Source organism: Suncus etruscus, chromosome 17 (assembly GCF_024139225.1).
Source record: "Suncus etruscus isolate mSunEtr1 chromosome 17, mSunEtr1.pri.cur, whole genome shotgun sequence".
NCBI lineage: Eukaryota > Metazoa > Chordata > Mammalia > Eulipotyphla > Soricidae > Suncus > Suncus etruscus.
The window spans coordinates 65652114-65679255 of NC_064864.1; the positions used below are offsets into that span (position 1 = coordinate 65652114).

Genomic DNA, 27142 nt, shown 5'->3' on the forward strand with positions numbered 1-27142 from the left:
AGGCCCAGCGCTGCTGCTGGACTCCCAAGACCCCACAGTCCAGGAGGCTGTTTGTTGGGGCTTCCAGGCCGCGGGGCGTGTCTGAGAGCTGAAGTTCTGGAGAAGAAAAGCAGGGGCTGAGCCCACCTCCGGCCTTTAGCTTCCCCCAAGGAAGCCCCCCGAGGTGAGTAGGCCGGAGCACTCGCATCCCACCCGGCCCCCTGCAGCCAGTCGTCCTGGAGTGCTAACTGCGGGGTCCCGGCCCTGCGGGCGGCCCTTTAATTCAGCCCACGCCAGGAAGTCGTCACAAGGGACGCCGGGGTCCCCAAGTCAGAGTCAGGCGGGCCCGGGACCCAGCGGGGGTGGGGTGGGGGAGCGCGGCTTGGGAGGCGAACGATGACTTTGCCTTTCCCTCCTCCGAGCGGACTCCGCGTGCCGGAGACACCCACAAGCTGGAAGAAGAGGGGGCGGATGTGAAAAAAACCAAAAAAGCCGAAACCCGCCCGCCACACGGGGAAGACAGACGGATCCGAGGTGGGGGGAATCCGGGGGGCTGCGGGGCTCGCCCGTGGGTGGATCCCGACCACGTGGGTCGCCCGGAGGTGGGTCTTATAGGCGCCGGGGAGCTTCCGGGTTTCCAGGAGGGGCGGGAGGAGGGGCTTGTAGAGGACACGCCCACACAGGAAAGATTACGCCCCTTACATCCGTTTCTACAGCACTATGCCCCGCCCTATCTACCCCTAGACCCGCCCCCGACGCAGCAGGCCCCGCCCACCACGCCCGGTTCTTTTATCCGGTCCTGCCAAGGTACGCCCCGCTCCTCTTACTCTTAGGCTCCGCCCCCGACGCAACAGGCCCCGCCCCACCACGCACAGCCCTCATTACCATAGACCACGCCCCCTCTGCCATAGCCCCGCCCGGCTCTGGGCGGAGCTCCGCATCCGGGCGGCCCGCGCCGCCGCCAACTTCTCCGGAGGGGCCCAGAAGTTTCTAGGCGGCCAGTTGCTCCGTCCCTGGCTCCGGTCCTTCCCCCTTGGCCGCGGCGAGGCTATTTCCAGACACTTCCAGCCCTCTCCGGCCACGTCAGCCCCCGCCCGCCTTCGATTCATAAAGGTGCCCGCCCGGCGCCGGCTTCCCGGACGGCCTCGCAGCCCGTGAGACGTCTGTCTCCCCGCGCGACCTCTCGCTCCAGCGCCCACCCCGCGCCCAGCCCGCCACCTCGGCCTCGGCGCCGGGCAGCCCCGCCGCGCCCCGCACCTCCGCGCCCAGCCCGCCACCCCGGCGCCCGGCATGAGCGCCGCCGCCCCCTCGCCCGCGCTGCAGATGCAGATGGCGCCCGGCCACGGCCACGGCGACCGCGACCCGCTGCCCCCCGGCTGGGAGGTGCGCGTCGACCCGCAGACCGGCTGGCCCTTCTTCGTGGACCACAACAGCCGCACCACCACCTGGAACGACCCGCGCGCCGCCCCCGACGCGCCCAAGGTGAGTCCGCCCGGGCCGGGCCTCGCGCCGAGCCGCCCCGGCCTGGCCTGTCCTCCCGCGCGCCCGGGCACTGTCCGGGGAGCCAGGCCCGGCCGAACCCCCGGCGGCCCTCGGGCTCACGCCTCCACCCCCGGGCGCCCAGGGCTCAGGGCCGTTGGGGGACCCGCGCCCCGCGGCCCCCGAGATCTCAAGTTGCCCCCTGGGGTGCGGGCTGCGGGGCCGGAGCGCACCGTGACTCAGGATTCCTGCCCTGGCCATTACTGGACGGTGCGCCGGTGGGAAAGCGTCTCCCCCCGGGGGAGGACAAGACGGACTGGGCTTCCGACCCAGCTTCTCGGCCTTTTGGCTCTTGCTTGCCGTCCCTCCGTCCGTTCGTCCGGCCGGCGCACAAACGGAGCCCAAGCTGTCCGGCCTGTCTCCGCAGTGCCCACTGGCCGCGCTGCAGGCAGGAGAAGCAGATAAAGTGGCTTGCACTCCCTTCCTTAGTACACTTATTAGAGGACCCAAGATCAGTTTCTGATACCTAAATAGCCCAGTAGCCGTGTTGCCTGCATACATTAGGTTTATAGCCTTTATCTACTTGGACGCAAGGTTGGAGATTTATTACCCAATTCTTAGCCAGGACCCTGTGGAAATAGAAATTTGTATTCAGTCTTTTTTTTTTTTTATGTTTTTTATTTATGGGCCACACCCTGTGACGCTCAGGAGTTCCTATTGGCATTGCGCTCAGAAATCGCTCCTGGCTTGGGGGGACCCTATGGGACGCTTGGGGGGGATCGAAACCACGGGTCCGTCCTAGGTCAGCGCGCGCGTGGCAAAAACAGCCTTACCACTTTGCGCCACTGCTCTGCCCCCCCTTTCTAAAATGTACTACATACTATTGTAGTTTTTAGTTTTTCGTTTATTGGAGCCTTTTCAGACTTTTTCAAAAGATTGTGAGAGAATGAAAGGTAAATCTGTAAAGGAATGAAAAGTTAACATGAAGATTTATTGACATGATTTCACAGAACTCAGAATACTTTATAAACCACTTGTAGCAGAAAGTTCTGTGTGTCCCACCTTCCTTTTTCATCACTTTTTCTGAAACTTTTTTTTTTTTTTTTTTTTTTTTGGTTTTGGGCCACACCCTGCGGTGCTCAGGGGTTCCTCCTGGCTATCTGCTCAGAAATAGCTCCTGGCAGGCACGGGGGACCATATGGGACACCGGGATTCGAACCAACCACCTTTGTCCTGGATGGGCTGCTTGCAAGGCAAACGCCGCTGTGCTATCTCTCCGGGCCCTGAAACTTTTTTGTTTGTTTTGTTTTGGGCCATACCTGGCAGCTTTCAGGGGTTAATCCTGGTGCTCAGAAATTACTTCCTTGGCAGGCTCTGGGGACTGTATGGGATGCCGGGAATTAAACTTGGATCAAACCTGGATCAGCCTCATGCAAGGCAAACACCTTACCCACAGTGCTATCTCTCTCTTGCCCCCTTTTTGAAACTTTTTGATAAAACTCTGGTGAATAGGCAATGAGACTTTGTCCCTTCAGCAACTTACATTTATAAGAAATTAATTGTATATTTCTGTAAATTAGTATGAGGCTATAATTACTTGGGGTGGCGTAAATAAAACGAAGCCTGTTAATTCAGCCAATTACTGGGTAGAGCCCAGGTGTTTTTCTACCTAGCTGTGTTCTGGTGGTCTGCATAGACCTTCAGTGTGCTGAGAAGCCACTGCTTTGCAGGTTCTTTCCTGAACAGAAACAGGGACAGTTGGAATCTGCTGGCCCTAGTGAGGCAAGTTCAAGTTTGAACTTATCCACCGTGTGCTGGCAACTTTGTTTTCACCATGAAAAACTCACCTTGCAAGTCATAATCTTCATGCACCCTTCCTATGAATGAGCTGGCTGTGGCTTCATAAACTTTTTAAGGGGGGGAACAGGTTGAGTTACTTTTATTGTTCCCCACAAAGTGAGAAAGTAAGAGCTACTGGGAAAGTTAGCTTGAAAATTGACCAGAGTTTCAAAGTTGAAAGGTCCTGAGAGCTTTTGTCCTATGGTCTTTTTGTAACTCCACCCTGTCAGTGGTCCTCAAACTATGGCCAGGGGCCACATACTGTATTTGTATCTGTTTTGTTTCTTCATTGCAAAATAAGATATATGCAGTGTGCATAAGAATTCGTTCATAAGTTTTGTTTTTACTATAGTCAGACCCTCCAATGGTCTGAGGGACAGTGAACTGGCCCCCTGTTTAAAAAGTTTGAGGACCCCTGACTAATTTAGATGTATCTACCTGAGACCCACCCGTTCCTGGGAGGGCTCTTGGGAAGTGTGATCTTTACCTGCAAGACCCCGCCTTTTCCTGGGAGTGGTCTTGGAGAGGGTAGATAAAGTCTTTAACCCAGGGGATGAGGGACTTTTGGTCTTTTGCCAGCATGGAGGTCAAAGGGAAGATGGCTGAAAGGAGTTAAGACGTAGGGCTAGCTAAGAATGGCTGAATGCTTAATTGGTATGATATAGGCCATACATGTGGTGGATAGGGAAGTATCAAGCTGATACTTCCTGAAGCCCGACTGTGAGATTTCTACGCGCTCTCATGAACCTCCAAACCCGCCAGCTGAAGGGGGCTGCAGAGCCATGTGGCCTGGGATGGCAGAGAAAGGTCTCTCCATCCATCCATCTCCATCCAGCACCATCATTAATTATTTAACACTACAGTCTTTCTATTTTATGGATGAGGAAACAGGGACGTTTTAGGTATGTTTCCAAAGAACATGAGCTGAGTACTAATAGGAGTACTTAGTACTGGTTGGCAGGAGGTCGGTGAGGTCTTCTTGACTTTTAAATTCAGAACAGAGGTTATTTTTGTGACCTTGGTTCTCCGAGTGGTGGAGTCACCTTCGATGCTGTGATTACTTGTGTGATGGTGACCAGCTGTGAGCCACTCCGAATGGTTCTTTTTTTTTTTTTTTTTTTTTTACCAAATTAGCTGCTTGAGACTTGTTCACACCACCCTTGAGCAGGAGGAGGAAAGGGAACTTTTAACTGATTAGCTCCTTGTTTTGTTGTTTGTTGTTTGCTGTTTGTTTTGGGGCCTGCCACTGTGCTTGGGGGGCTCTGGGAACCATATCAGATGTTGTGGATCAAATCCTGGTCATCCAGGTGTAAGGCAAACGCCCTACCCACTGTGCTATATCGCTCTGGCCCCCATTAGCTTTTTGAACTTGATTGTTTTTCTCTTTGATATTTGCAAAACAGGGATGACTAATTCAGTTTCACTTGCCTGATTTACTACAGACTAAGTACGACAGAAAAACCTTCAGTGTAGAAACCACTAGTAGAAAGTGGTTTATTTAGGACCACAAAGATATGCACAGTGAGAAAGGCACTTGATTGCCTTGCACATGGCTGACCCCGGTTCGATCTCCGGCATTGTAAGGTCCACTGAGCCTGCCAGAAGTGATTCCTGACTAGAGTCCATAGTAAACTCTGAGCATTGCTGGTGTGGCTCAAAAACAATAACAGCAACAAAGCGGTTTATTTTTAATCTGGGGCCCTTCTGCTCTGGGGGCTTCTCCCGACTTGGTGCCTGGGCAGAGCACCATGCAATGTCAGAGGCAGTTCGGGCCCTTCTGCTGCTCCAGTGGCCAAAGCTCTCTCAGTGCCTAAAGAGCCCAGAGCAGTTTCGAGGACCATCTGCCCAGCCCCACCTTCAGCCTGTCCTCAGACAAGCTCCTCTTCCAGCCCAACCCAGCTGACCTCTGGGGAAGATACACATATCTGGGCAGTGATTCCGGGCAGAATCCTGCTGCTAAAGAGTGACTTTGTGGGAAGGAAAATGAGCGCTAGGCTTGGAAAGGTAGGGCAGTTGCCTTGCATGTGGCTGACCCCAGAGCCCCCAAAAGGTCTCTCGTACCCCACCAGGAGTCAGCCCTGAGCACAGAGCCAGGAGTAAGCCTGGAGTATAAAGCCAGGTGTCAGCCTTGAGCACCATTGGGTGTGGTGATCAAACCAAAATCACTAGTGTTTTTGTGTTTGATTATTTAGCTTTTTACTTTGACACTTGATTCTTCTCTCCCCACCTTCTGTTGAAGTGGGTTCAGCAGCTCTGTGCCCATTGTTACAGAGAACGGAGTATCCTGCCCCTCATATGAGGCTAGAGGTGGAGCCTGGCCTCCCAGTCAGGGAGGGGGAACCCCGGGTCTCCCCACCAGCAGCTGTCCCCGGTTCTGATGGGTTCTGATGCTCACACAGTTGGGCTTCCCCACTAATCCCCTGGCAAGTTCATACCCTCAGAGGCCCCTTCTCTGCAGAGGTTGGCATTGGCTCTGGAGGCAGCCTCGCCTTGCAGCTCTCCTTACTGAACCTAGGCCGTCACATAGCTCGTGTTGGAACCTACGACTTCCTCCCACAGTTTCCAGGAACTGGGAACCCCTCCCCCACTTCCAGGCAGCAGATCTCGGGGTTCACCACACCTATTTCTGAGCCTGGCACAGTCCAGGGAAAGCTTTTCTTTTTTTTTACTTTTCCCAGTGCTCAGGCTTTGTTCCTGGCTTGGGGGACCAGGCCCTCTGCACACAGAGCCTGTGCTCAACCCCTGTGCTCAGCTCCTAGGGCTTTCTCTCTGTCCCAGCTCTTTTCTACTCCCTTGCGCCCCTGAAATCTGTCAGCCAGCAAAGCTTTCCTGGAGATTCTGTGCCTGGAAGGTGTCTGGGAGCCTTGGACGGAGAGAGACCCCAGTATTTGGGGGGGGGGGCACAATTTCAGCACTGGCCCTTGTGAGAGTTCTGGAACCCCTCAAGCTGTATCTCTTTACTATCTCACCTGTCTTTATGGGGAGATGGGCACCTGATCCTCTGGGGTATCTTGCTTTTCCCACTGAGGGTGTGGAGAGGTGGGGAGGGAGGCAGCCAGGTAGGGTAGGTATGGGGTGTCCGCTGGGGCATAATTGAGTCCCTCCTAGACCCCAGAAAGAAGCGAGCCTTTCATCAGGTCCTGGGGGGAGGAGAGAGAGAGAGAGAGAGAGAGCCTCTCAAGAAACTGAAAATGCTCTGAATTATGATGGACCTAGAGGGACCCATTTATTAGAAAGAGAGAGAGAGGCAGACAGCCTTTTAGAGGAAACTGAAAATGTTCTGAGTTACGATGGACCGAGAGGGACCATTTATTCTGCTCCAGGGTCAGCAGCCTCTCCCAGATGCTCTGAAGGATGAGGTCAGGCACTGTGGGTTGATGGTGGGACCTGGTGCAGAGTAGAGGGCCAGTGGAGACATCTTCCTTTGTGTCTGGCCCATCTCTCCTGTTGCTTTGTCTGAGGAAGCCTGAGATCGTGGGGGGGGGTAGGGGATGGGGACAGCTCAAGAGTGTCCCTCAGAGACCCTTAAGAGTCCAGCACATCCATAGTCTTGGATTTTTTTTTTTGTTTTGGGGGCCACACCCATTTAATGCTCAGGGGTTACTCCTGGCTAAGCGCTCAGAAATAGATCCTGGCTTGGGGGAACCATATGGGACGCCGGGGAATCGAACCGAGGTCCTTCCTTGGCTAGCGCTTGCAAGGCAGACACCTTACCTCTAGCACCACCTCACCGACCCCAGTCTTGGATTTTTTCCCCCTCTCAGCAGCCTGTGATTAAGGGCCTGAGCGATCCCCTTAGGAGGAATGCATTGGCCCTGTGCAGAGACAACCTTGGTTGGATCTCTAGCATTCCATATGCTTCCCTGAACACTGCCAAGAGTAATTCCTGAGTCCAGAGCCAAGAGTTAACCCCTGAGCACTGCTGGGTGTGGCTCCAAAACAAAAAAAAAGCACCAGCAACCTGTGCTCAGGTTGGGCCTATTTCTTTTTTTGGTTTTGTTTTTATGGTTTTGGGGCCACACCCAGCCATGCTCAGGGGTCTTTCCTGGTGGTGCTCAGGAGGGACCCTATGGGATGCTGGAGCTAGAACCTGGGCCAGCCGCGTGCAAGGCAAGTGCCCTCCCAACTGTACTGTCTTTCCAGCCCTGTTTCGTCCACCGGCTTTTCCCTGTCAGGGAAGGTGCCCAGGAGCCGCGGTGGCGATGACGAAAGCCAGGCCTGGGCAAGGCTGAGCCACTGGCTGCGTCGGGCCTGCTGTGAGTCAGAGGTGTCTCCTGAATGCTGCCATGTTCTGGAATGACACGCAGCTCCTTATTTAAGCCGCAATGCACGGTCATGGCTCCCCGGTGACATTTCCAAGCCATCTGCTGCTGCTCCTTAGATGCTGGAAACCAGACGACCTCCAGACCTATCCTTTCTCACTCAAGGGTCTGCAGTTGTCACTGTGCTCTTGAAAATTTAAGATGAAACCAGACGACCTCCAGACCTATCCTTTCTCACTCAAGGGTCTGCAGTTGTCACTGTGCTCTTGAAAATTTAAGATGCTTAAAAAAAAAAAAAAAAAAAAAAGAAAGAAAGAAAGAAAGAAAATTTAAGATGCCTGGAGAGAGATGGGGCATCTTAGTCAACAGAAATGTGGGGAGACGTATTCAATGGAACCCTGAGGATCCTCAGTCATCTCTGATGTGCTGTAGTGCCCTTTCTGGCTCCCCGTTGTTCATGAATCAGTTCTAGCCCCCCTCCCCCCTTATCATATCTTCACTTAATGTTGAAACCTCTTGTGCTGCAGATGTGAAACTGAGCTCCTGGCTTATTAAAAGCTGATTTGTGTCTGTTTTGGGGAGGGCATCAAATCCTCACATATTTGGGGGGACTTTGGTAGCTTTTCAGGAAGCCAGGCAGGCAGCCAAGTAAGAGAGAATTCCTTGTTTTTGGGTCACACCCAGCTGCACTCAGGGGTTACTCCTGTCTCTGTGCTCAGAAATTGCTCCTGGCAGGCTCGGGGAACCATGGAATGCCAGGATTCGAACCACCGTCTGTCCTGGATCTGCTGCATGCAAAGCAAACACCCTACTGCTGTGTTATCTCTCTGGTCCCAAGAATTCCTTTCTTTAAAAAAAATTTTTTTTAATTATGTCACTGAGATATAGAGGTAAAAGTTAAAATTGAGTTTCAGTCACGTAATTTTCCAACATCTGTCCCTTCACCAGTGTTCCTTCCTGCCACCATTTTCCTCAGTTAACTGCCCGTCCCCACACCTCTAGCCTGCCTCAGTGGCTGATACTTGATTCTCTCTTACTGCACTTATTGCTCTGTCTGTGCCAGCCATCTGTGACTCCTTGAGTTCTGCTTCTTCCATCCTGGACCCTGTTCTGGAACTTTCTGAGCAGACAGGTCAGAGGGGTGAGCCCAGACATAGACAGTGTGGCCTGAGGTTTTTACACTGTGGGGGCACTCACGGACTTGTCCACTGTGGGCCAGGCTGCCTCTTGAACACCTTTCCGAGTCAGCGTGCCAGGCCATAGGCCGGACCGCCAACAGACTTGGTTCCCTTGGGATCCACTGAGCAGAACTGTTGGCCCATTTCCTGGGCCTGGGTCTGCACCTTGTCACAGACCCCGTCTTCTTCCCACTCATTATTCTGCTGCACTGGGCTACAGCTGCCTCTGCCAGCCAGGTGGGTCTCTGTCACAGCACTGCCCTGTTGACACCCTTGTTCACAGACCAATCTCTGCCTCTCTGCAGCTGGAAACAGACCTACTCTGCTCTGTCTCTCAACATCAACTTTGGTCCTCATCTTTCTTTCCTGAGGCTCTACTTCCCTGTTTTGCCTTGGGGTCCTGACCTTGCCGGTTCAAGTCCCAGAGGCATGTCCAGCACACATGGAACCATTCTTTGTGCCTGATGGTGTTCCCAGCCCAGACTCACAGTGTTCTGGCTTCATCTTCCGGGCTTATAGTGTGGGGTGCTGATGCCTGCTGTGAGTTCCCATACCACAGTCTACTTGCGGGCCCCTAACCCCTCTGAACCAACATTTATTTATTTGTGCTTATTTATGTGTTCATTATGTATTTAGTTATGTATTTATTTATTTGGTTTAATGTGCCACACCCAGCAGTACTTGGGTTGCTCCTGGCTTTTTGCTCAGAAATCACTCCTGGCAGGCTCATTTGGGATGCTGGGGTTCAAACCTGGGTTGGCTGCATGCAAGGCGAATGACTTACCCGCTGTGCTATCACTCTGGCCACCAACTTTTCCTAATTCCTTACAGGAAAAACTTTTCTCCAGTGGGGTTTTTGTGATCAATTCATCCTGGTAGGTGGAGACTGGGAGGGGATCAGCCACCAGATGTGCCCACCCACAGCAGCAAGCAGCCCCCACCAGCCTGGAAGGGGTGTCTTTAGTCATTGGGTTTTCTATGTGGCTGGCAGCAAAATCGGGCCACAAAGTGCAGCTGCTGCCTCTCTGTGGATTTCAAACAGCCCAGCACTGAAAGCCTGATAGCCTGTAAGGCCTGTGAGTGTCAGGGAGTCACAGTTCCTTAGGATTTAACCTGAAAAGAGAAATTTCTTTTTTCTCTTTTATTTGCTTTTTGGGCCACTCCCGGTGACGCTCAGGGGTTACTCCTGGCTTTGCGCTCAAAAATTGCTCCTGGCCTGGGGGACCATATGGGATGCCGGGATTTGAACCGATGACCTTCTCCATGAAAGGCAAACGCCTTACCTCCATGCTATCTCTCCAGCCCCTAATTTTTTAAATTTTTCCTTTTATTTAAACACCATGATTACATGACTGAATTTCAAGTCTTTCAATGTACACCAACTTTCACCCCTGAACATTTCCCACTACAGATGTCCCTGTTTTCCCTCCCCCTCTCCTCTGGTGCAGGCATTTGTCTTCTCTCTCACTCTCTTTCTCTCTCTCTTCCCTTCCTCCCTTTTCCTCCCCCTCCCCCTCTCCCTTTATTCCTTTATTTTTGCTTTTTAGACACTCTGCTTTTGTCAGGGTATTATACATACTATGTTATCTCTGTCCAATACCTAGTTCTTGTCCAGAGTGATCAGTTCCAACTATCACTCTCATAGTGGTTCCTGCTCTGCCCTAACTGCATTGCACCACTATTTGTGGCAAGAGAAGAAACATTTCTGACTTCTTTTTTTTGGGGGGGGGTTTTTTGGGCCACACCTGTTTGATACTCAGGGGTTGCCCCTGGCTTGGGGGACCATATGGGACGCCGGGGGATCGAACCGCGGTCTTTTTTCTTGGCTAGTGCTTGCAAGGCAAACACCTTACCTCTAGCGCCACCTCGCCGGCCCCAACATTTCTGACTTCTAAAGAACCTCTGCTTGTAGCATTTTCTTTTCTTTGGATCAACCCCCCACTCCCACCCCCCAGCAGCAGCCAGGGCCTGGTTTAAAATTCCAAGACACAGAAAGCATGTGTTGCAGTCAGTTCCAGCGACCACCCAGGCTCCAGGTTCCTACAGACCCAGAGTATCAGCCACGAAGAGGCCTGGTCTGGAGATGGAACTGGGTTTTCTCCCACCAGGGGACCTCTGTAGGCACTGGTGGCGCTGGACAAGGTTGACTCAGAACTGAGCCTCTGCCCTCTGTGCCCGTGCTGCCCGCCAGGCAGTGACTCAGCACCCAGCACTGCTCCTGATCCAGGCCACACTTGAACTGAATGTTCCAGGTCTGGGTCGCGGCCCACTTGACTGGGCAAATGAAACACTTTGCTTTTCCTTCCTGCTGTCGTTTTCACTGGGGGGAAGATACAGCTTTAGAAATGTTGGGGTCTGGTAGACCCCAGAGCACAGGCCTGGTTCCACTGACCATGGATTGGTGACTGCTCTTCCCCGAGACTCGGACTCCCCTTTTCTAGAGTTGGCACCCAGCAGTGTCGGTCCAGCGGGACCAGGTAGGACACCTCAAGAGCCATGAGCCAGGACCGGATCTGACATGCTGCTCTGCCAAAATGGGGAGACTCACATGAGTACACCCTCTCTGCAAAATAGCTCTTGTTGGATAAGGGGATCTCTGGCTCCCAAAGGGCCCTAAGTCTTGCTTCTTAGAAGCAGGGAGGGCCTCCTCTTCCCTTTTTCTCTTTTTTTTTCTTATTTCTTGGGAGGGCACATACCTTTCAGTGCTCAGGGGTTATTCCTGGCTCTGCACTCGGGTTTCTCTTCTGGCTGTGGTCAGAAGACCATGTGGGATGTTAAAGATCAAAACCCGGGACCGGGCGGTGGCGCAAGAGGTAAGGTGCCTGCCTTGCCTGCTCTAGCCTTGGACGGACCGCGGTTCGATTCCCCGGTGTCCCATATGGTCCCCCAAGCCAGGAGCGACTTCTGAGCACATAGCCAGGAGTAACCCCTGAGCGTTACCGGGTGTGGCCCAAAAACCAAAAAAAAAAAAAAAAAAAAAAAAAAAAAAGATCAAAACCCGATTCTCTGTGTGCAAGGCAAACACCTTACCTACTATACTGTCGCTCTGGCCCCTCTTTTCCCGCTTTTACTACTGCTAAGTGCCTTTTCTGTGGGGGGATTCTGTGTGGCAGGACAGAAAGTCAGGGGTATGGCATTAGGGTCTGATGAAGGCTGCTGGGCCTTCTGCAGCCTTAGCCAGATCCTACGACGCCCACCCAGAGGACAGCCGGGCCCTGTCTTTTCCGCACTGGCCACAAGGGGTGCAGTGTCTGGCTGGTGTGAGGAGACACAGACCAGACTGTTTTCTGGCTCAGATGGTGCTGCAGTGAGCCTAGATCACAGAGCTCTCTGCTTGCCTTCCCGATGTGGAGAAGCAACCCCTCCACCACCCACCCTAAGGCCATCATCGTTTTTTGGCTGATTTGTCTCTTGTGTACAAATGTTCACCTGTGCCGAGACCACAGAGCTGTGCGGATGCTTTTCTTTTTCTCTCTTTGGTCTTTGGGTCACACCAGGCAACACTCAGGTTACTTCTGACTCTGCTCTCAGGGATCACTCCCGGTGGGCTCAGGAGACCCTATGGGATGCTTGGGATCGAACTCAGGACCATCATGTACAAGACAAATGCCCTCCTCCTGTGTTGTCACTCCTCAAACTGGCTGCCTTAGCAGGTGCTGGGCTGGCTGTCAGTTTCTATGGAAAATTCCCCGGAGGCGAGTTCTGGTGCATCCGGACAGACTTGCTTCCTGCTGTTAGGAAACTGCAGCTTCCTGCTCACCTACAGCCCACCTGTTGCCCCAAGCCCAAGTCTTTCTTTCCCAAGAAAGAAAGGGTAGTTCTGCCCTGGCCCTGCAGTGAGAAGTAGAGCTGGTCATCAATGATGGGACTCTGACACTGACACTGTGGGGCCTTCCCAGTGCCTCGGACTGAGAGCTGCAGGGCAGAGGACAGGGCAGCAGGACACTGCTGTGCTCCTAGCCCAGGAGGGCCTAGTGGGGACCCACAGTGCGTGCGGAGAGGCACCTGGAGACCCCAGAGTTTACTTCACCTCCTTGTGGCCTTCACTGTTTTTTCCCTAAATCCCGTTGGCAGTCTTCAAACCCAGGTCCTTACACTGGCAAGACAAGAGTTGCCAGGCCTGGTGTCATCTCTGCCCAGGCTTGGGCCATGGCTCAGCCTCCTGTGGACGCTGGCCAAGGGGACAGGACTACAGGACTCCAGCCTTGATGTTGTTTTTGGCTCTTTTCTTCCTGGCTCTGGTTCAGTTCCTGAACTTCAGGCTCAGTCATTGGGAAATGGCACCTGTGCCGATTAGCACCCTCTCCTTGAGGGGCATCCTGTTGCCTCTGCCTCAGGCAACTTGCTTGGCTGCAGGTGGGGCCCTCAGTGGAGAGAGAGAGAAGGCCAGGAAGGTGAGGTGGAGGCTGTAGAGCAGCTCAGAACTCAGGGTCTCCTGTCTGATCTCACATACATCTGGCTAAAATCCCTTGTAGAGGGGCTGGAGGGTTAGTACAGGGTGAGGTACGTGCCATGTACACTCTTAACCCCTGTTCGGCCCTTGGCACCACCTTTGTTCTGTCCCCGTCCCCCCCCCAGCATGGCTGGGCTGGAGCCCTGAGCACAGCTGGGTGTGGCCTAGAAAACCCCAAAGCAAAAACAAGTACCAGGCAAAGCTAGTTCAAGGTTAAGGCACTCGCCTAGGCAGCTAGCTGGCAGCTGCAGCCCTGGTTTTAGTCTCAAACCTCACCACCACACACACATCCTGTACCGCCTGCCTTGGCCTTTTAACAGAGCCAGGTATGGCCCCAAAACACCAGAGTAGACACCCCCCTCAAGTAATCACTTGGGGATATGGGGATTTCTAACTTGGAAAACAGTCATTAAACTCTTAATTTTGGGGGCTTCCCAGGCATTGTTCAAGGGCCCCTTTTGGAGTTTTTTGGCCATCCAAGCTGGTGGTTTGATGCAAGGACCCAAGGATGTGGCACTTGTTGCCTGGGCTCTGAGGTGCCACTGGGGTTAAGCTGGTTACCCTAGTGGTGTTCCAGAGTCACTCCTAGCAGTGATGGGGGTGGGGTGGGGGTGTCTATGCAGTGCTGCGCTTAGCTGGGACTGTCTGCATGCACAGCACACCCCTCCCCTGTGTTTTCTCTTGGGCCCAGACGTATGGTAGAGCTGCCCCCAAGTTCCTGAGTACAGTAGGATGGGCTGGAGCCTCGGTCTCTGCTCCCCATGGCCACCTGTTAGTTTTGGTTTGAACACAGCTGCAGGAACAGCAGTGCTGGACTTTCTCTTCTAAAAGGGATTTCTCCACAGGAGACTCAGAGACCCCGCCGGGCCCCATGAATCCGACATCAACTAGAGACATTAGTGGTTCCCCGGTGTTTTCTTGGCCTGTGTGGTTGGGCCAGGCTCACCGGCTGTGCAGAATTTCCCTGTGGGTCTGTATGTGCCCTCAGCAGGCTGAGGTAGCAGGATGAGGCCCTGGAAACGGGTCGGGCACACTACTGGGCATCATTTGCTTTGCAAACAAGAGCTCTGATTTTTTTTTTTTGGGGGGGGTTTTGGGCCACACCCGGCATTGCTCAGGGGTTACTGCTGGCTGTCTGCTCAGAAATAGCTCCTGGCAGGCACGGGGGACCATATGGGACACCGGGATTCGAACCAACCACCTTTGGTCCTGGATCGGTTGCTTGCAAGGCAAACACCACTGTGCTATCTCTCCCGGGCCCAAGAGCTCTGATTTTGGGAGTTGGGACCATTGGCTCTTTTGGAGGGAGCCTCAGGACTCACTCTCATTTATATTTGGCCCAACAGTGGGGTGTTGTGTGGGGGACCTTGCCACACCTCTGGCTCACTCCCTGATCTCGGCACCTTTTTGAAGAGGTTGTGTGCCCCTGAGCTGACAGCAGGAATTCACAGGGGGCATTTTCAGGGGCTGTGGGTCACTCAGTGGACATCCCTCTGGTCCCTTCACGGAAGTCTTCAGCAAGGAGATCCGTTTCTCAGATGTGCGGGGCTGTGTAAGCCACATGTACCTCTCCAGCAGAGCCGGAGCAAGGCCCGGCCACAGAACCAGCTTGGCCTTCAGCAGTCATTTGGGTGATTTCCTGCATGTGATCTGGCCAGCTCCTGGGGTTCTTGGGGTGCTCAGAGGCCTTGGGTGTGTGGCACACGAGGAGGAGGCACCTCAAGGGGATTCCTGAGGCACTGGGTACGGGCAGCATCCTTGCTGCTTCTGGGTCTTCTGGCACCATGTTGATCTGATCTGTGGGAGCTGCTCCCTGTCACCCCATCTTACCCAGGAGGTATCAGGTGGGCCGTGAGGAAGAAGAGGAGGGCAGCAGAGGGAAGGCCTCACACAGGTCCCCTCTCCTGTGAAGGGGGGACAGGTGCAGGGCTGGGTCTCCCCGCCTGATGCTGATCTGACAGGCTGGTAGCTGTTCCTCACCTCGGAAGGTGAAAGTAGAACACTACTTTCTTTGTTCATTTTAAATTTTTTTTTTTTCATTTTAAATATTTTTAAATTTAAATATATTCTTTCTAGATAATGGCATGTAAACTGTAAACAACGGAAAGACCTCCAGGCAGTGCATTTTATTTTATCTTTTTTTTTTTGAGGGGGGGGTCACACCGGCAGTGCTCAGGGGTTCCACCTGGCTCTATGCTCAGAAATCACTCCTGTCAGGCTTGGGGGACCATTGGTGTGCCAGGATTCGAACCACTGTCCTCCTGCATGCAAGGCAAACGCCCTCTCTCCATGCTATCTCTCTGGTCCTAGCTCTGTGCTTAGGATCGACCCCTGGCCTTGCTCAGACTGTTTATGGCTTCAAGGGATTGTTTGTTTACCTGGTTGCAAGCACCTTGTTGCAAGTGCTATTTCTCAGGCCTCAGGTGTGGCGTCTTCTTACTTTCATTATTATTGTTGTTGTTGTTGTTGTTGCTATTATGTCTGGGGGGCTCACCGAGGGGTGCTTAGGGATCTCCTGGGAGTGCTGGGGTGGGGAGGGGAACAGATCATCTGTGGTACCAGGGATTTGAACTGGGTAATGGATGGTCTCAGCTGGTTAAGAGTGAGGGCAGATGGAGCCCTGAATGGGGACACTCACATTCCCAGCACAAACTCAGGGGCCTCCCAGCTGTGATGGAAATGGCTCCTTCACTCACAGTGTCTTCCTAACCTGGAAGGTGGATGGGGAATTTTCAGGTGCATAGCTTGTCCCCCGTGCTTGTCATTAGCTGGCAGAAATGGTTAGGGAACCCCCAGGTGCCCTGGGATGCAGTAGCCCCTAGCCCCTTCACCTCTGCTGTCTGCTAGGCCTGCCCTCTACATTCTTCTCCTGTTTTCCTGGGGCCTTCCCTGCCCTTGCCCTGCCATGCCCTAACATGTTCTTTGCGCTTTGCGCCTTCCTGTCATCACCCAGCCAAGTGTCCCTGCCTCTGTGCTGCAGTCTTATCTCCAGTCCCCCTCCAGCCCATCACCCCCAGGCACCCCTCCTGTGCCACAGACATTCCTGCCTCCCTTTTCTCCTCTCTTGCTGAGGGGAGACTCCAGGAGGTGCTCTGCAGGCTGCCCCCTCAGTGGGCTGGATGCTTGGGCCCCCAGGAGAGGGGGACAGGCCCAGCCAGGCCTCTCAGATGTGTCCAGGTCTGGAAGGGCAGGGGCTTAAAGCAGCTGTTGGCGACAGTGGGTTTGGCCGGTGGGTGGGTATTCCAGGGTCAGGTGTCCTGGGGGTGCAGCTGTCTCCACCCAGAGACAGGTCTAGGTCCCTCAGACCCTTGGTAGTCTCTTCCCTTGGCCAGGCCTTCTCTAATTGCTCCGACAACAGGTCCTGAGCGGCTGAGTCATGTACCTATTTCGGGATAGATGCTCACATGCAGGCACAGAGCCTTCTGGGCCACGGCCACCTCACTGCGCTCCCCGAGGACCCCAGCCTGTAGCCCTTCAGGTGGGCAGACCCTTACTAGCACCGTTGTCCAGAAACAGGGGTCAGGCCTCGCAAGGGGCCAGAGGAGCAGCCTGATCATGCACAAGCACACACATGTGCCTATATGCACTTTCCCACACTTGTGCACTCTTTCATATACATATATATATACACACTCTCATTCCCATGCCCGTACAATGCTCCCACACATGTATGCTCATTCATATACATAGTTTCACACATGCACATGGTTACATATATAAATGTACACATGTACACATGCTCCCACATATATCAAAATCACACGTATTCACGCATACACACACACTCACTGACCCAGCCTCTATCTGCTGGCCGGATTGACTTCAACAGTCAGGCCTGGACCCTGTTCCATGTGACCTGCAGACTTGAGCGTAGTCAGGGCCCTATAGAGTCCGGCAGCCCTGGTGGGCATAGATAGACACAGCTGCCTGGCCCAGGACTGCTGTAGCAGCCGCTCATCTAACCTGGATATTTGCAGTTCAAGCACTCGCCCCACTTGGGGAGGGGGGTATCACTGTCTGAGTTCAGTGGCCCCACCCACAGCACCCTCTGTGCCAGGAGATAGACACGCAAAGCCGACCCAGAGCCCCGGCCCTGCTGTCCTGGCGGCTCCTGGTGAGTGGCTCTCATTGCTGGTAACCAGACTTCATTCTGTGGCATATCTGGAACATGGGCCCAGAATAGCTGGGCTAAAAGGTGCCCTGATGATGGGACCCCAGGATTTTTCTTCCCTTCTCCTGCTGTATCCCCAGGAAACCTATTCTTGGAGCTTGTTCTGGAAGGATTCTTCCTGCTTCTACACCCAGCTCTGCAGACTTCAAATGGGGAGCCTGTAGGGGGGGTGTCTCCGGGTCACCCACAGGACATACATGGGCAGAGCTGGAGTTGGACTTGAACTTGAACTCCCTTCTGATCTGGCTGCTGAGTGTTGGAGGGGGTGCCTCCTGACACCCCACTAGGAACTTAGGACCTTGCTGTGTCAGAGAGCCACCAGCTCCCCAGCTCTCCCTTTACCCTGTGGGCCCAGGGTAGGGGTGCCCAGCTACCAGGTCCAACACTGTTTTCTTTTTTTCCCAGGAGACCCCAGCCTCTGCCAACGGCCCTTCCCGGGAGGGTGCCCGGTTGCTGCCCAATCGGGAGGGCCACGCTGTGTACCCGCAGCTCCGCCCCGGCTACATTCCCATCCCCATCCACCATGAGGGTGGCGGTGGCATCCGGCACCCGGTCCACGCCTACCCCCAGCCGGGCCCACAGCGCTTTCGTGCTGAGGCAGCTGCCACAGCGCCTCAGAGATCCCAATCGCCACTGCGGGGTGTGACCGAAGCCACCCAGTCAGACAAGCAGAGTGGACAGGTCCAGCCCCCGGCCTCCCATGGACCTGAGGTAAGGAGGGGCTTGGCTAAGGGTTTATAGCTGGCCGGGGCCAGGCGCCAGTACCGGACCTGGGCACCTGGCCAGCTGATCAGAGGGTACCTGGCAGAGACAGACAGTGATGAGGACACTCCTGGTTGCTGACAAGGCACAGAAAGCTGGTGAGAACCTCTACCCAGAGCATGGATTCCAGAGCTCCTGGCCCTGGCACTGCTTCCCCACAGTTTGTTTGGGGGGGTGGCTGTGGGGTCTCTCCAGCAAGACTGGAGTTCATGGAAATGTACCTGTCTTTTTGAACCACACCTAGTGGTGCTCAGGGGTTACTCCTGGCTCTGTGCTCAGAAATTACTCCTGACAGGCTTGGGAGACCCCTAGGGATGCCAAACTTGAGTCAGCTGCATGCCCCATACCTCTTTTTTGCGAAGGAGGGGGTCTACCCCGGCAATGTTCAGGATTTACTTCTAGCAGTGTTAAGGAGAATGTATGGAATGCTGGATGCTGGGGCTCGAATCCAGGCTAGCCAGGTGCAGGGCCAGCCCTTTTCCCCTTTGTACTCTCGTTCTGGCCCCAACCACGCTTCTCTGGTGTCTTGCAGCGATCCCAATCTCCGGCCTTCTCCGACTGCTCCTCAGCATCATCCTCGGCCAGCCTGCCCTCCTCAGGCCGGAGCAGCCTGGGCAGTCACCAGCTGCCACGGGGCTACATCCCCATCCCCGTGATCCATGAGCAGAACCTTGGCCGGCCGGCAGCGCAGCCCTTCCACCAGGCCCAGAAGACTCACTTCCCAGCTCAGCAGGCTGAGTTCCAGAGCCACCAGCCTGTGTACCACAAGGTGCAGGCGGACGACTGGGAGCCCCGGCCCCTGCGGGCAGCATCCCCGTTCCGGCCATCCCCCAGGGGCGCGGCCAGCCGGGAGGGCTCACCAGCTAGGAGCAGCACGCCAGTACGCCCAGCCTCACCTCTGCGCCCGGCCTCACCTCTGCGCGTACATACAGTCGGCGATAAGTCTCAGGTAAGGGAGATGGTACCAGTAGAGCCGGTAGGGAGGGCCCCTCACCTTTAAGGTTGGAGTAGGTGAAGCCCCAGCACTACCCGAGGTTTTGGGGGTCAGTGACCAGACAGGAGCTGCGCCTTTTCTACTCTATTATGTCCAGTGTCACCTCTTCGAGCAGCAGAGTTCCCCGTCCCCCAGCTGCTTTTTGTTGTTGTTGTTGTCACACCCGGCGGTGCTCAGGGTTACTCCTGACTCTGTCTGTGCTCAGAAATTGCTCCTGGCAGGCTTGGGGGACCATATGATATTCTGGGAAACAAACCGGACTCCATTCAGGGTTGCCTGTATGCAAGGTAAACGCCCTACCACTGTGCTGTTGCTCCGGCCCCTCGAGTGCTTTTTGTTTTCGTTTTCTTTTGTTTGGGGGCCATAACTGGTGGGACTCAGGACTTACTCCTAGCTCTGTGTTCAAGCATCTCTCCTGGCTCAGGGGATCATATGGGGTTCTAGTAATTGAACCCTGGTGGGCCATGTGTTAATGCTGTACCATTTCTCCAACCTCCCTTCTCAGCTTTTTAAAATTTTGAAATAATGTTGGCATTATAGAAGTACCTTAAGAGTCATGTCCCATTGGCATGTTCTCTACCCTTATTTGCTGCTTGTTAACGTGTGCCACATTGACTCTGCCCTTTATATGTATGTTTTACAATAGTTGGAGAGTTAGTTGAAGGTGCTATGTTCTCTTACCCCCAAATCCTGTTGCTAATGTTTTTCTAAGAAAAGACTCTCTCACTCATCACCATAGTAGGACTTAAGGGGGACCTTTTGCACTCAGAAAATGCTGTCTGGTACACAGATCCTTCAGAGCCATTTCCCAGACCCTGGTCTCATGCACGTCCCCAAACACTGGCTAGATGGCAGTCACTTCTAGTCTGGAGCTGTGTCTGGCTTGTGCTTGCTCTCCCATGACCCTGACATTTACGAAGACTTGAATGCCTTCTTGGGTATTTCTGAAAGGATTCCTACCCGGTTCTGATGGTGAAGCCCCAATGTGAAGGGTCACAGCTGATGGGGATTCAGGCCACAACTCAAACTTGGGAAAGTGCCCTGCACAGTGTCAATGCTGACTTCCCTGGATATCGCCGCATTTAGTCCTGCTTTACAGCCCAGGCCCTTGGCCCAGAGCTAGCTGTTCAGAACCTCTTCCTGCAGGGCTATGGTGGAACTGGACCCGCAAGTAGAGTTGTAGCATTTTAGAGCGGGTGGGTGATGCCCAGCTTTCCAGTAGATAAACTTGGAGGTAGAAAGAGGAGCATTTTTTAAGGGATTTTAGTTGTTCATTTAAACACCCGAAGAGCCAGGGCATTTCTGTTTTGGAAAGCTCTGATGAGCAGGTATCAGGCCATGCTAGGGACTAGGAAGGGGTACAGAGAGAGATCCTGCTGCGATGGTTATTTCAAGGGAGCCCCAGATCTCAGCTTTCCTGCTCATGCTTTCTAGCATCTGCCTGAGTCTCAAAAACAATAGAAAAACCAATGCTTTCATCTTGGGCTATACTAGGTTTTAAGAAAAATAGCAAGTGGCTGTAGAGATAATACAGAGGGAGAGGTACTTGCCTTATATGTCACTAACCTCAGTTTGATCTCCAGCACCCCATATGGTCCTCTGAGCACTGCCAGGAGTAACCTGAGCATCACTGTGTGTGACCCCCCAAAAAAAATAAACCCCCAAAAACCAAAAACTTTGCTGAGACAGGAGATGAGACAGTCACACCCAAGCAGGACAGTCCTGTGTGTCCTATAAGGAAAGCAGCATGTGTGCTTGTGGGGTCTGGCGTAACCAAGCTTCTGGAACTAGGAGCTTTTAAAGTCCCTGACAGTCAGCAGCAGCAGCAGGTAGCGTTTGCATGTTTGCAGTTCTGTTTGCTCTTCATTGTTCTGAGCACTATCCCCAGAAAGTCATCCGGGTGGTCCTAGCCCCACATACCTGTGACCAGGAAATAAGACAGATAGTGCCATCACAGGCTGCGTGTGTTTGGACTTTGTGATGCTGTCAGCTGGCTTGGAAAATCTCTGCCCTCCCCAACCCTTTTCACCTCTGGCAGTGACCACAGCCTGTGAGTCCCAGCTTGTAACTAACACTTTCCTTGTGTCTTTGCCTCTCCTCAGCCGCCCGTTACTTCTCGGGGGTCTTCGCCTATACCCCAGCCAGAAAGCAAAGCAGAAAGCAAGACTGGCCTAGCTGGACCAGACCTCCCTCCCGGACACATCCCCATCCAAGTGATCCGCAAGGAGCCAGAGCCCCGACCTGTCCCTCAGAAGGCTGCACCCCCCTCGGAGAAGGTGGAAATGAAGGTGCCCCCAACCCCTGTTCCTCCCAGCCCCGCCACCCCTGCGGCTCCCTCTTCCCCCAAGAATGTGGCTCCAGAAGAGAGAGCAACCCCTAGCCCCGCCCCTGCTGAGGCCACCCCCCCAAAACCTGGAGCTGCCGAGGGGTCCCCTAAGCACCCGGGTGTGCAGAAAGTCGAAGCCATCCTGGAGAAGGTGCAGAGGCTGGAACAGGCTGTGGACAACTTCGAAGGCAAGAAGACAGACAAAAAGTATCTCATGATAGAAGAGTACTTGACCAAAGAGCTGCTGGCCCTGGATTCGGTGGACCCTGAAGGACGAGCTGATGTCCGCCAGGCCCGGAGAGACGGTGTCAGGAAGGTGCAGACCATTCTGGAAAAACTCGAGCAAAAAGCCATCGATGTCCCTGGCCAAGTCCAGGTCTACGAACTCCAGCCCAGTGGCTTGGAGGCGGACCCGCCGCTGCCGGAAATCATGGGGGCAGCAGCCACAGACCAGAGCCCGAAAAGTGTGGGAGGAGATGGAGGGGAACCTCAGACTACCCCCCCGCAGCAGCCTGATGCCAAAGAAGCAGCAGCTCCAAACCCAGGCAACACCACAGACTCCAGCGGTCACCCCACAGCAGCACCGTAGGGTCCATGGTGCCTGTACATCTCTGGAGCTGGGGCTGGCTATGTCCTTGGGGATGGCTGCATTGCATGCGATTCAGACTTGACATCGATTGGTTTGTGCTAGTCATAGGCGTTAGATCTGCGGTAACTTGGGTAGAGGCACTAATAAAAGGCAGCACTGTGAGGAGAAAGCTGCTTTTCTTTGTGTTCTTATTGCACTGTGCAAGTCACTTGTTTCAGAAGGGGGGAGGGTGTTTCGATTTCCTAATTTTCAGAAAGGTTGCCGTTTTAATAAAAAATTTTTTTTCTCTAAAATACCTAACTTGAGCTAGAATAAAGGTTGTAAGGAGCTATAGTGATCTCTGTATATTGGATAAATTCAATGCAGCATGGAAGAAAAGGAAAATAAAAGACTGACCCCAAATGTTTCTGTGGTTTTTAAAAGTTGGGGAAGAAAACAGCATCAGGCCAGTCTCTCGATGGCTTCAGGTGGAAAGACTCTGCCTGGAAACTTTCCTGAGCATCTGCAAGTGGGAACCCGGAAAGGCTCAGAGCTCTGAACTCTGGCCTCTGATTCTGACCCTCAGCCTGCCCCACTTCTTCACACTGCCCCTTGCCAGATGCTCTTGGTACCATTTCTGCTCATCAGGCCTTGCCAGGGAACTGAAGAGGAAGCCCCAAAGGATTTTGGCGAAACCAGCATATTTTGCCCTGGAGCCTAGCCAGAGTCTGGGGGTAGGAACACTGTGAATCATGAGTTGTCTCTGACAGTTCTGAGTCACCAATGCAGTCCTGGGGCCAGGTCTCTGTCCCAGACAGGGCTCCTAGTTGCGTATGGGGTTCAGTGTGTGTTTAGGATCAAATGCACCCACTCAGCCACCAGCACCAGGTGCAGGAAGGATTTGTGGTTTTCTTGTGTGTGTGTGTGTGTGTGTGTGTGTGTGTGTGTGTGTGTGTGTGTGTGTGTGTGTTTGGTTGGTTTGGTTGGTTTTGGCTTTTGGGCCACCCCCAGCTGTGTTCATGGCTCACTCTTTGCTCTTTACTCAGGAATCACTCCTGGTAGACTTGGGACCATATGGGGTACCAGGAATTGATTCTGGTCAGCTGTATGCAAGACAGATGCTTTCTCTGCTGTGTTGTAGCTCCAGCCCTGTGCCAGTGGTTTTTAAATAAGAAAGACCACTGGCTCCAGAATGTGCTAGATTTTGAGTTTTATTTGTTTGTTTGGGGGTCACACCTGATGGTGCTCGGGTTACTCCTGGCTCTTCGCTCAGAAATAGCTCCTGGCAGGCTCCGAACCATATGGGATGCCAGGGATCGAACCTGCATTCGTCCCCGGGTCATCCATATGCAATGCAAATGCCCTACTGCTGTGCTATCATTCTGGCCCCTGGATTTTGAATTTTCCTTAAACAGTTTTGACAGTCATGACAATGAAAGAGGAAAAGTAGATGGTAGTCACAGCCAGGGTGGGGGAGCAAAAACCAGCAATAAATAGAATAGGGGAAAGATCACACTGGTCTTTTTTTTTAAGGAGCCAAAGTTCAAGAATGGGACCTTTTAGTGATGGCGGTGGGGGTCAGTGGGTCTCCACTGTCTGTCCTTTAGCAGCTTCTGAATTAGGTTTTGGTTTTTTTTGGGGGGGCCACACCCGGTGGTGCTCAGGGGTTACTCCTGGCTGTCTGCTCAGAAATAGCTCCTGGCAGGCATGAGGGACCATATGGGACACCAGGATTCGAACCAACCACCTTTGGTCCTGGATCGGCTGCTTGCAAGGCAAATGCCGCTGTGCTATCTCTCCGGGCCCAGGTATTATTTTTTGACTCTGTAATTGCCGTTCTTGCAATTGGAGCATTTTCACTGTACAGAGTCCATGGGATAGTGTGTGGCAGAGGCAGCTAGCCTGTTAGTCCCTGGGCCTGGCCAGAGTAGCAGGCTGGGTAGAGGGTTGGCCATGAGGTTTTTGGGAGCATGAGGACTCTGCAACTTGGGAATCAGGTCAGACTGACCACTGCAACTTAATGAATCATCCCAGTGCTCTTGAGTGAGAAATCCAGTAGGCCTTGAAGTGCAGTAGCCTGTCTAGCATTGCGGCTAGGCTCTCAGCCTGGCTTTCTCTGCAGGTGGTCCTGGACTGTCTGGGGTGATGGCTGCTGTAAATTCAGACATGTGGCTCCTTGCAGGCCTGACATCTGACAGGCGTCCCCACAATTAGCAGCTCGTGTCATGCACTAGGAAGCCAGAAGCAGCAGAGCCAGGAGCAGGGGTGGGATTTGAATCAGGTCAGCAGCCTGCTGATCTGAGTAACAAGGCCACAGGGTCTGAGGCACCACAGACCAGATAATGACCTCTGCCCTCTTCTGGGAAAGACGGATGGAGGGCAGACCCCTCGTCAGTACAAGGCACGCACACTCCCTCTGAGCCACATTTCTAAATACCTGAAAATTTTGCTTGTTTTCCATTTTGGGAGTCACACCCTCCTGTGTTAAGGAGCCAGACCCAATCTACATTACTCAAGATGATCTCTCTGGGCATGCTCCATACCATGCAATGCTGGGGTTCAAATCTGGCCTCCTGCCCCCAGAGCACATTCAGATCTCTGAGCTTCCCCTCTGACATGAAAGCATTTTGATAAAAATCTAGTGAGATTCTTATTCTTCTGGATGAGGCTTTGTGATTTGGAGTGTGCCAGGAAGGGCCTCCCCACTAGGGATTCCGTGGATGTGGCCAGGTCTCCTGCATTGGTTTCCAGTTTTCTACAGCACCCTCCAGTGTGACCCTGTTTTCCAGACACTCCCCTACCCCTCAGGATTTCCTCCACGGGGAAGGGTATCTCCAATGGTCCTTTCTCCAAATACTTTCAAACCTCTGTTCTGTTTGCCAGGACCCAGCTGTTCTAGCTTCACTTCTAAGCAGCCCAGCAGAAACATGCGGGGGGGGGGGGGGGGGCTACTATTTCCCAAGAAGGCTTCCTGTAACCCCTCATTTTCCATGTCCTTACCTGGACACATATAGGATCCCTGCAGCCCTTAAATACCTGGGCTAACTTGATATCTCATTGACAACACTAGGGCCCAGCCCTTACCTGACCCTATTTCTCTGGGCCCCCCAGATGTGTGCATCTGGGCCAGTCTTTTCCTTTTGAAGCCTTTTTCTATCTCTACAAGGTGGACCTTTGACTCAGATCTCTGGGAACTCCAGTCTTCCTACTGTGGTCTTTAGGGGCTTTTACGTGTGGGCAGTGCCCCTCTGCAGCTCTGGGTGAGCAGGTCCAAGTGCCTGCTCACTGTTCTGTAACCTTAAACCCACCACATCATATGCCAGGGGACCCGGGCCAGGGATAGAGCTATTCTGGGATGTGCAGGACCTTGTCTGAGTCACTCAGGCAGAAACCTTTCTCCTCCGCTCCGGGCGCTGCATCTGGCAGGCCACTTGGCGAGAGTGGCAGCGGGCTTTCTGGGCACCTTTCTGAGCAGCTCTCCATGTCCCCCCAGACATTGGAACTTGGGACAGAAGTCTGGATACCTGGAGAGGAGCTGAGTGGACTGGGAAAGTGTCCTGAAGGAATCTTCTCGAACACTACTTGTCCACTCTGGCTCTGCCTGTCTAGAGGCCATGTGGGGAAGGGGACCATCTTCTCATTTATTTTGGTGGGGGTCACACCCAGCAATGCTCAAGGGTCACTCCTGACTGCACTCAGAAAACACTCCTGGCAGTAAACAGGAGGACCATGTGGGATGCCGGTGATCGAACCCAGTTCAGTAAGGCAAGCGCCTTCCTGCTGTGATAACTTTTCCAGCCTGAATCATGTCTGAAGATAAGACCCAAAGACATCCCACCCCCATACGGTCCTGTCCACATGCTTTTCTCGAAACTGGCCCCTCCATTCTCCCTTGTTCCCACAAGGAAACGGGACTCCCAGGAGATCTTCCTTCCTCAGTGCCTCCCCTTGGTTAGCAGATACCCTCAAAGAGCTGACTGAAGCTGTCACCTGTCTCTTAAGATGTGTTCCTGGTGGTCCCCCCAACACTGAGACCATTCCCAGAGTGCCCCATGGGGATCCTGTTTCTATCAGACTGCCCCCCCTGGGGACAGTGAGCCCTTCTGAGTGTCCAGCTGTGCCACTGATGGTCTTAGATGCATCTCAGGGGTGATACTGCCCAACTCACTGGTGGGTGGTCAAGGGGTGTGTCACAGTTGCATTAGCAGCAACGTTCATTTTACTCCTTTTTTTTTTTTTTTTTTTTGGTGTTTGGATTTTGGGTCACACCCGGCAGCGCTCAGGTATTACTCCTGGCTCCACGCTCAGAACTTGCTCCTGGCAGGCTCGGGGGACCATATGGGATGCCGGGATTTGAACCAATGACCTTCTGCATGAAAGGCAGATGCCTTACCTCCATGCTATCTCTCCGGCCACTCATTTTACTCTTAAGTGAATCTCGTTTTCCAGAGTAGGGTGTGTGTCACATTCTTTTTTTGGGGTGGGGCACACCCAGTGGCGCTCAGGGGTTACTCCTGGCTCTGTGCTCAGAAATCACTCCTGGTAGGCTTGGGGGACCATATGGGATGCTGGGATTCGAATCAACATCGGTTCTGGGTCGGCCACTTGCAAAGTAAATCCCCTACTGCTGTCCTATCTCTCTGGCCCCCATGTGTATCACATTTAATAAGTTCAGGCTTGAGCGCTAACTTGGGTGCCTGGAGAGACACTCTTCTGCCTTAATACAAGTGCCATCCTGATGGCCTACCACATGGTCCTTTGAACCAGCTCTTTACAAGTCAATCTTGTTAAAGGGCCAGAAAGAAAGTACAGTGGGTAAGGCACTTGCCTTACACAGAGTGACCCAAGTTTGAGCCCCTGTACTACATATGGCCTTTTTTGTTTTGTTTTGTTTTTGTTTGTGGGCTACACCCGGTGACACTCAGAGGTTATTCCTAGCTATGCACTCAGAAATCGCTCCTGGCTTGGAAGACCACATGGGACGCTGGGAATTGAACCCAGGTCCATCCTGGGTCAGCCATATGCAAGGCTGTGCTATTGCTCTGGCCCCAATGTATCATTATTTAATGTGTTTTGTATTTACTTTTCAAACTTTTCACAGTTATTTTTCCCCTGTATTTCATACTTGAAT

The 27142-nt window shown here is 53.4% G+C and overlaps 1 protein-coding gene across 1 annotated transcript; it reads left to right on the top strand.

The window, feature by feature from the left end:
- Positions 1 to 1268: 1268 nt before the first annotated feature.
- On the top strand, positions 1269 to 22434 carry BAG3 (BAG cochaperone 3). Its single transcript, XM_049764468.1, has 4 exons — positions 1269 to 1461; positions 17767 to 18072; positions 18656 to 19072; positions 21220 to 22434. The coding sequence occupies exons 1-4, from the start codon at positions 1270 to 1272 to the stop codon at positions 22030 to 22032; spliced, it is 1728 nt and encodes a 575-aa protein (XP_049620425.1). The 5' UTR covers position 1269; the 3' UTR covers positions 22033 to 22434.
- Positions 22435 to 27142: the final 4708 nt, after the last annotated feature.